This window comes from Zonotrichia leucophrys, chromosome 19 (assembly GCF_028769735.1).
Source record: "Zonotrichia leucophrys gambelii isolate GWCS_2022_RI chromosome 19, RI_Zleu_2.0, whole genome shotgun sequence".
Taxonomy (NCBI): Eukaryota; Metazoa; Chordata; class Aves; order Passeriformes; family Passerellidae; genus Zonotrichia; species Zonotrichia leucophrys.
In genome coordinates, this window is record NC_088188.1 from 3,118,161 (window position 1) to 3,127,880 (window position 9,720).

At 49.4% G+C, this 9,720-nt stretch overlaps 1 protein-coding gene across 2 annotated transcripts in view; it reads left to right on the plus strand.

Moving 5' to 3' along the window:
* The window catches only part of CASTOR2 (cytosolic arginine sensor for mTORC1 subunit 2), a 121,665-nt gene extending 118,167 nt beyond the window's left edge, over positions 1–3,498 (plus strand). Inside the window, exon 9 of one of the 2 annotated variants that reach the window (XM_064729437.1) lies at positions 2,973–3,498. In XM_064729437.1, coding sequence (XP_064585507.1) covers positions 2,973–3,038 — 66 coding nt within the window. In that variant the 3' untranslated portion in view covers positions 3,039–3,498. The remainder of the gene's footprint in view (positions 1–2,972) is intronic. The other variant, XM_064729438.1, reaches the window with a different exon arrangement.
* The last annotated feature ends 6,222 nt before the right edge of the window (positions 3,499–9,720 follow it).

Genomic DNA, 9,720 nt, shown 5'->3' on the forward strand with positions numbered 1-9,720 from the left:
GTGCATCTTAAGGTGCTTTTTGTTACTTATTTTTAATTTGACCTGGGTGTAATAGTCAGATCTTCCTGCCATGCTGTAGCTGTAGATGTTTGCCCTGGTAATCAGGACTTGTGCTAGAGACAAAATCCCTTTGGGAGACAATGTTGAGATGGGAACCTCCAGGTCTCTGGTGTGTCCCCTGGGTGATGCAGGGCCAGCCTGGACAGAATCATGGTTATCAGCTCCCTCTAGAGAGGGCAAGGAGGAAGAGTTGCCTTTCCAGGTACTCTGCTCTTGCTGCCTCATGTCCACTGGTGTCTTGCTCTCTTTCACCAGCATTTTGCTTCCCAAGAGGCTGGAGCTGTGTCTGGGATGTAATTTGGAGCTTTGGTTCTCCCTTCCTGCTCAGTGCTTTGTTCTGCACTCCACCTGAGAAGGGAGCACAGAGCACCAGCTGCCTTGGACAGGGGTCATTTCCAGGGGGCAGGGAGAGGGAGAACTCTACTCCTCCACTGGTGGCAAACTAGGATGGGTCCTACAAATCAAATCTGTTTGCACATCTGTCCTGGAGAAAACCCTGCCAAAACCTTTGTGGGGTGACTGATATAATTTCTGTGCTGTTAGGGGGCTCAGTGAAGGAGCCCTGTGTTTCCTGGAGGAGATGGGTCTGTGCAGGTCAAAGCAGCTGCCCAGAGCTGCTTCCTCCTGGTACTGTCCAGTGCTGAGGAATCAGAGAGAGAGAGACCCACTGAGCATCACTGTGGTTAAAAAAAATTACAACTATGTCTTTCCTCATTATCTTATGTAGAGGAAAAGTCAAACAGCTCCTTGCACTGCAGTGTTCAGTGTGCTGGGAAAAATGATGAAGGAGAGGCTGTGGAGAGTCCTGCCTCAAAATCCTGTTCCCTATGGGGGAGGTGTCCTGGGGTTTTCCATCTAAACCAGAAGAGTTTGCTGGATGCTTGTTTTAAGATGATTTTCTTCCTTTTCAAATGACTTTTGTTCTCACAGCATCAGAGTTGACTGCTGTTATTCCATCTTCCTATTGGAAAATTGAACGTTTTTCTTGTTATTTCTCATGGGCTTTTTCCTCAGTTTTGTTAAAAACCTCACAGAAAGACACAAACAGTTGTATTTCCACTGTCTGAGCTCTTGAGAGTGTCCAGTGAATCCAGGTATTGTAGTCTTGGCCTTAAATACCTTGTAGAGGAGACAGTTCCTTCTTCAATTTACTTGATATGAATTATATTGGCTTTTTGCAGCAACTTAGGGATAATTTATTTTTCCCTCAGTCCTCTTTCCACTTTTCAAGAGCTGCCAGTGTCTTGGAGTTTATGTAGAGTTCAGACACACTTTTTCTGCTAGATGTAACTTCACTTTTGATCTTCTTCTCTACCAGTGACAGTCACTCTGAGATATTTTGCATCTTCTGTAACAAGAGGTTTTGTTTTTCTTGCAGTAAGCATGAAAAGTCATCATTAATAATACAGATTTCTATGGTTAAATCTCCTCACAAGGCTGGATAAGAAAGCACCACAAACAGACTGGTAGCTCTCTTCCTCTTCTGATGGGTGTGCTCTCCTGTCACCCTCCATGGCCTTCCCATCCCCACCTGCAGGTCCCAAACCTGTAGGGTGCCCCCAGAGCCTCATGGAGCCCTCAGGCAGCCACACAAATCCATCAGCACCTGGCATGAGTCAGCTCCTGGCTGCAAGTGCTTCACCAGCAAAGGGAAGGGAAAGGAGGGGACAGGAAGAGCAGAGAGTATTGGAATAATACCAATATAGATGGACAGGATGTGCCTGAGCTCGTCTGGCCCTGCTGCTGAACCAAACAGCAGCACTGTGGTGTTTCACCCCACAGACAGTTTGGCTGGCTGGGTGTTGTGGTGTTTCACCCCACAGACACTTTTGCCTGGCTGGGTGCTGCACTGGGCCCGTGGGTACAAGGCCAGGCCTGCAGGAGCTCTGGTGGTGCTGCGATGGAGCTTCCCCCCATAACAGGGGCTGCTCCTCAGGTTTCCCTCTGTGGAGAAGCTTTAAGGCGATGCTGAAGGAAAGGAGTCGGTTCTGATGGAGGGTTTGGATGCAGAGCTTTATTCTGGCCCACAGGCCTCTGAATGCAGCACCAGCTCCAACAGAACTCCCTGAGCCCGTGGTTGCTGCTCCTTTAACCCCGGGGAGAGGGGCAGGGAAGGGGCAGGGAGCCACCAAGCAGGGACAGGAGGGGAGGGACAAAGGGACAAAGGACACCTGGATGGCCCAATGCCCCCCAGGGGTAGAGGGCATCCTTTGGATCTGCCAATCACTCAGTGCCCTTCTGGAATGCCAGGACTGACAGACAGGGCTGGGAGGGGAAAGGAGATGTGACTGACACACCTGGGGAAGGAATCTTCAGGGTATCTGAGGCAAACCAGGACATCACAGTGCAACATCAGAGAAACCCCAAAATAATTGGCTGTGGCATCCCCCACACAACAGCAAACCTTTGCGTCTCACAGTGTTTGCTCTGGGGGTACCATGGCTGAGCAGGGGTGTCCTTGTGCATGGAGCCCTTTCTCAGTGAACTTCAGGTGTAAGCAAAAACCAGCAAAGTGTCTGCCTCCTTGAGACTTGTAGGGGGATAGAATATAAGAAAATAAAGATAGTGTAGAAAGTAATGTTACCCCTAAGGAGTTGCAGCTGGGCCAATTATCAAAGATAGGAGCAGGCCTGACTTGAACAGGCCACAGCTGTGACCAGTGAGTGGAAGATGTTATAAAAGAGTGGGGTGGCTGGGTGAGGGGGGAACTGGAGTCAGTTGGCTGCTTTGTGAAGAAGAAAGAGTCAGTGCTCTGAGGAGCTGCCCACAAGAAAACACCAACAAGGTGTGAAACTTTTGTGATAGCAGACAACAGTGTGGAACCCAGGGACTGGTCTGGCTTTGTCTCCTGCCTCTCTTTTCCTTGTCACCCCTTTTGCTGGAACATGACCTTTCTTTTTGTTTTCTTGCAGGTACCTGAAGAAAATATAAATGGTGTGGTCAATGCACTCCAAGTCAGTCAAGCTGAAAAGCATTAGAAATCTTCTGAGCTGGTTCCAGATGCTTTTTATTATTCTAATAATAATAATTATTATTATTATTATTCTTTTTTTCTCACAGTATTTCTTGAAAAATCTGATTACAGAGAGTGACATGAAAAGAGACTGTGGAAAGTTGAGCAGAAACAGCTCCAATAAGCCTTTGTTTTAATTATTATTATTATTATTATTGTTATTATTATTATTATTGTTATTTTATTAAATTTATGAATGAGGGGCAGGAGGAAAGGGAGTTTGTATGGTTTCCTGATGTTCAGCTCCAAGGTGAAGTGAGCCCTGGCTGTGCCCTGTGTGGAAGGAGCTGCCTGGGGACACCCAAGGACACCCAGCACGGAGAGCAGTGGGGTGGGCCAAGAGCAGATGGACAGACTGCTGCCTCAGAGAGCCCTGAAAACCAGAAACACAGTGAAATATGGAATTAAACAGAAAAGACCTGGCATAGTACTGGCTTGTCTCCTTGCATCAGACTTCTGAGGACTGTCCATCACTGCCTGTGTTGAGATAGGATGCAAAGGGTTCTGTTTCCCCTGACAGAACAATTTGGTGTTGGAAAAGAGGAAAATATCCAATTGTTTGACATTTCCCCTTTTTCTTTCTCCCTGCAGTCAAAGCCTGGCTGCTCTGAGAAAGCCCTGGCAGTGGTGTCACCCAGACTTGTGTCTGCATTGGAACTTGGCTGCTTTGGTCCAGTCACTGCTCCATGTATTTTCCTGCCCTGTCTCCAGGACTGCTGTTGTCCCCTTACCCCACATCAGAGCCTTCCCCCAGCCCTTGTTGTTCCTCAGCAAGAGGAGGAAGGGCTCTTTTCTCCTGTCCCCTCAGGCTTTTCCCATCCACTGTGCACTCATGGGGAGATAAAGGATTGCCCAGGGTCCCTGGGGAGCTGCTCTTGCACATCCAGGCCCCCTTGGCCAAGAGCCACAGCTCTGCCAGGGCCAGAGGTGGCTGAGTCCTGTGGGGACCCTCCTGCAGTTTTTCATCCCACAGGTGGAAATTGCTGCTGCCTGGGGAAGCAGAGTGGTGCTGAAAATGCCTCAGACCTGCTGGCATCTGGTCCTGCACAGGTGATGGGGCTTTTCCCATGGGGAAGCAGCAGTGTGTTCTGTTCTGGCTTGTACCACAGCTGAGGGCCAGCAGGGGCCTGGCACCAAGGCCACAGTGGCACCTGTGTCCTGGCTGTGCCCTGGCCACTGCCAGCACTGTGCAGGACAGCAGAGAGCAGTGCTGGGACACAAGTGTGACCCAGGTGTGGGTGCCAGCCCTCTGCCCCACTGTGCCCATGCACCAAGGGCTGCTGAGAGGAGGAGCTGCCTGCAGAGGATCTTGCTGCTGTGATTGCCAGCCCCAGCTTCTCTTGCATTTCTTACCTTCTTCCACTTCAGGCTTGACATAAAGAATTTGCAGATCTTGCTGTTTTCCTGAGGGCTTTCCAGCCATGTTTCAGAGACAGCCCCTGGCAGGATTTCCCTGAGGCTGTGCCATATCCAGCTGTGAGCCAGGGGTTTGCACTCATCTGGAAGCAGTAAGCAAAGCAAACACCTGGGATCATGCCAGGGGCATGGTTTTACTGGTGTGTAGGACAAGCAAACACACACAGAGCTGCTTGGTTAGTTCTGCATTCACAGTACTGGAGGGCCAAGCAGTTCTGGTTTCTGATGCTGCTGGATTCAAACTCTGAATTTCAAATCTGATTGTTCACCAGTGGGATGTTTTGTGGTATCTAGACAAGGAGTCAGAGCACCCATGGGAAAAAGCAAGGATGACTTTCCTTGGCCCTACTGGAGCTGCAGCATCCCTGCTGAGGAGCACTGAGGCACACATTCAGTGCTTTACCAAGCAGGATGTTCTGCTGTTCCTTACGTGGGTTTTCAGAATTGTCCCATGATATGTTTATATCCACTCCTGATTTCTGGACTAAAGGTTCATTCTAGATGTGGCTCTGTGCATCTCTGGGTTTTGTTTGGAAAGGTGCTTTGGTCTCCTGCCAAGGACACAGGCACAGGCTGTCACAGAGTGCTGAAGGCATTGGAGGTGTTTGCTGTGGCTCTGCCCAGTGCTGAGCTGGGCTGGCAGCGGTGGCTTCTCAGCCCAGGTGTTGTCGGGGGTTTCTCCTTGGGTGGCAGATTGGCAGCATGGCTGGGGAAGGGGATGTTGAGTTGCTGTGCAGCTGCTGAGCTGCCAGGCAAGGTTTCTGCCCAGCTGAGTTGGTTCTGAGCCTTTGCTGTGTGCAGGGATGGTGCCACCGTGCCAGAGTCACCAGGACAGGTTTTCCTTCTGCTCTGGGTTCTGTCAGCCTTTGGGAGGTTTTGGCATCAGAGAGTACCAGGTGTTGCTGTGCATGTGCCAGTGCTGCTTCCAAAGCACTTAGCATGGATAGGAAGGAATTAACTTGAAACAAGCAACAACTTTACTGAGCCTTAAATGAAAGCAAAAAAAAAAAAAAAAAGGTTTCATTTTCTAACATTGCACTCAGGCTATTTTAGAGGCTGAAATTTAAATTTTTTTCCCAAGGTAATCAGCCTTATATTTGTGAAATCTGTAGAAAGCTCTGGTATTTCAAATCTTCCAAAGGAAGGTTGATGTCCCAGCATAGGAGAGTTGGCCTGAAAAATTCACAGGATGTAAAATGCCATTGAGGGACTCTGATGCTGCCACCGTCCTTGGCTTCACCTTTTGATTTCCTTTTATTATTTTGTCCTGACATCCAAGAAAATTGTTTCAGACGACTTTATGCTTTCCTTTCAGTATCCCTTTGATATTTTTTTGGTGGGAACTGGGATACTCCAAATGTGGCCATCATTGGTGGAATCTGTCCCTGCACCAGCCTGAAGTCAGGATCAGTGCAAGCTTGCACAGCAGTGCTGGATGTCAGACCTGCTCTGCAGGAGGGGCTCTGGAGGGGCTTTGTTCAATATTTTCATAGTAATAATAATCCCACCACACTATTGACACCCCAGTGCTGAGTGAACCCAAATAGGGGAGGGCTTTTAAAGCTGCTCCACAGCTCCCACTCTCTCAGCACCCAACCTTTGGGGTGGGGAAGAAGTTGAAGTCTTTTCCTATTTTTAAAGGAAGAGTCTTTTTCTCCTTATGATAATCTGAGTATCTCTGGCATTTTGCTGCAGAACTGAGGGGATAAAGCAGGAACATGTCTCAGTGGACACCCTTGGCTGGGTGCCTGGAGTACCTGCAGCTGCCAGGGCTGCCCTCAGCATCCCTGCTCACTCTCTGGGCAGTTCCACCTGGCCATGGCTGCTCTGATGGGGGATTGCCTCATTGCTGCAGGGTCCTCCCTGTGCCCTCTCTCCTCTCCTTGCACAAAATTCACCAAACAGCAAAATGCAGAAGTGTTTCCAGCCCTGCAGGAAGGGGTAGGCAGGGGGAGGGAGCATGGCCTTGATGCATCCTCCTTTCTCCAAGGCCTTTATTTTCTTAGCAGCCTCAACCTTTCCAAGCTGTGTTATTAAATAGAACTTTGTCTTTGTCCCTCAACCCAATTAGAATTTGACTACAAATTCCTTTCTACTGAGCAAGTGTGTGTGTATATATATATATATATATACATATACACACACACACATATTGTTTCCATAGAAATCCATAGTGTGTCTCTATTGCACACCTGTAAATACCATGTTTGTGTGTAGGGTGTGTCCTGTACATGGTGTGGGCCCTCACACACATGTACAGGGTATGTGTGTATCCTCTGGGCACACACCTTTGTGGGGGCATCTATGTAGTGAGTAGAGTATACACACACTTATTTACCATATATTTTTAATTCAAGATATGGGCAATATGAGTATTAGTTCTACTCTTGCTTTTTCTCTCCATGTGTTAAGTGAAGAGCAGCAGTGGAGTCAACCTGAAGCAAAGCTGGGGCTCCTCTGCTTGCAGGGAGCAGCATTGGATTTCCCTCCCTGCTTCAGAAAATTCTGAGAATTCTGTTCCTCTCCAGTTTGGTGCCTCAAGCACAGAGGCTGTAGGAAATCCACTCCTTTTTCTTTCTGTATGCTTTAGCTGCTGCCCTAAATTGCCTCAGCCTGTGAGCAGGGCTGGTCTGTTTGCACAGTGCCTGCCCAGAGCCTGGCTGGGGTTTCCAGAGGGGCTCCTGCAGGACCAGGGCACTGCCTGTGCCTTCCCCTGGCAGGGCAGGAGCTCCTGAGGGTTTCCTGCAGCTGGGGAAACCTGGGGGAGGCTCTGGGGGGCCTGGGCTGGGCAGCTGCACCCCCTCTGAGCTGCCTCCTGGTGCCCTTCCCCAGCATCTCTGCAAGAGTTGATTTCCTGGTGGGTTTGTCTGCAGTGGCAGCCCATGGCTGGTGCAGGGCTCTGATATTTCTTGGGGAATTCACATTTGTTGGCCTGTGAGGAGCTGAAATCAGTGGTTTATTTTTAAATAGATGGAAGTGTTGGAGGGTCTTTTCCTGTTAAAAGCAGAAGAGGCTGCTTGAACCCAGTCACTGGTTGGGTTCTGTGGCCAGAGGAGTTCCTCCCATCCTTGTGGTTTTCCCCATGCATACACCCACACAACTGTTCAAGAGCACCAGGTCGTCCAAACTCCTTAATTTAGAGGTCAGCAATGTGAATAGGAGGTGCTGGTCCTGCATTGGTGCAGTCACTGTTCACTGAGCACAAGTGTTCTCTCAGCACTGGATAATTGGTATTTTCTGTTACTGAAAAGGGAGAAATTCTTTGGTTGTTGAATTCATTGCTGCTAATTCCTGAAAGGAGGAGTCCCCAGCAGCATTCTGTAAAGGACAAGAAGTCATTTTCTGACAAGGATCTCTTCTCTCTCTGTTCCTTTGACTGTTGTGGACATCTCCAATAAGCAGCTTAAGGCATCTCACTTACCTGTTCCAGTCCTGCCTGCAAACACTGGATTGGATTAAACTTTTATTACGTGCAGGAGAGTAAAACCCAGTAATCCTTTGCCCATAGTATTTACACATTGTAGCATGCACTGGGGTGTATTTACATTGGCTGAAATGTGCAAACCTGCCTCCAGATTTCCAAACCTTCTCCCCATGAGTGCGTCTGTCTGTCTGTCTGCACCCTGCCATATGGCAGGGGTCTGCAATATCCCTCAGGCATCCTGGCAGCACTGAACTGGTGTGGAAACAGTCTGCACATCCTCAGCAAGGCTGTGGGACCTGCCTGGGCTCCCTGCAAGGGAAACACTTCACTGTGAAGATAATCTTGGGTTATTCTGCTTTCCTTGGCCTCCTTTATTTAATCCTTATGAAGCACAGCTGGGTTGAACTACCAGCTCCAGTTAGCAAAGGTGAGGGGAACAAAGGGGTTCTGCAGTGAGAGACGTGCCCTGGATGCTGATCAGCACATCCTGGCTGCAGCAGGAACAGCTCTGCAGATGCTCTGCTGAGCACAGAGCAGTGCACAGCCCCTGCTGTATGAAGGGGAAATGGATGAAGTGTCAAAGTACATCTCATTTAGGGTGTGAATTTTAGGGTTCAGCACCTCTCTGGAACATAGATAAGCCAAGATCCTTTCTTGGTCTCTCTAGACAGCCCTGGTCATTTCAGGTTCAAAGCCTGGGAATGAACCAAATAACCTGGTTATTGCAGATTACATGGAACAGCTTCCCCCTGCTCCATAATTCTCCTGCAGCCATGACCTGTGCTTCTGCATGCCCTGAGTTTGCAGAGGGAACACAAACCCCTGGCACCTCCTCCCAGCTGGGAGTGCCCAGTTTTGAGGCCAAGGTGAAGGCAGTGGCAGAGGGATGGCAGCTCCTCCCCTGCACAGCTCCAGTGTGGCCACAGCCAGCCCAGCTCAGCCCTGTCCCAGCTCTGTGGAGCAGGACAGTTGCAAACCAGCTGTTCAGTGCCCTGGGATCCCTTGGGGTTTTGGTTTCATCCATTTTTAGCTTTCTGCAAATATCTGTAAATGAACTGTGGGTGGATTTTGGAGCAGACATGGATAGAGATGCCCATCAGGCATCTGGCAGGATTGAAATTTTGATTTATGTTTGAGAGCAGAGCAGGAGCATGTCATGCCCCCTCTGTCCAGCCATGTCCTCTGCCTGTACCATAGGAGAGCTGACCAGGTGCCATGTCCCTCTCTAGGCAGACCCAGTGGTTTTACCAGGGTCCTCCCAAACCTAAAGGATTATGCAAAACCAGGGTTCCTTTCATCCTGTCACCCTTCATTTTGGAGGGGCTGGTTTCTTCTTCCCTCCTTGTGTGGCTGTGCCAGAGGCAGTGCCTGTTGCACAGCTCCTATGGGAAGATGCCATTGAGACTGCAGTTCAGAGTCCCCCTGCTCTGGCTCATTTTCTGCTTCTATTTCAGCATCCTGAGGATTTAAACCAGCTTTCTGTAGTTACAGGAATAAGCTTGAGGATTCCTACTCTGTTACTTGAAAAACATTTTACAGGTACCTGATTCCCTGGTCCTTGTGGAAATGCTGCTTGAAGCACCCACTTGCCAGGATGCTGCTGTGAGCATTATTGCTCCTTTGGGCCCCAAAAGGGGAATTCAGCCCCATTTCCAGCTAAAGCTGAAGCAGCCCCAGGGTCAGGCTGGATGCTGCTCTGGGCCAGGTCACAGGGGAGAGACAGCCCCAGTAAACCCAGAGCTCCCTCATCCTGAGTCCCTGCTGCCTGCACAGAGCCATTCCCACCAGCTGGAAGGGAATTTCCCTT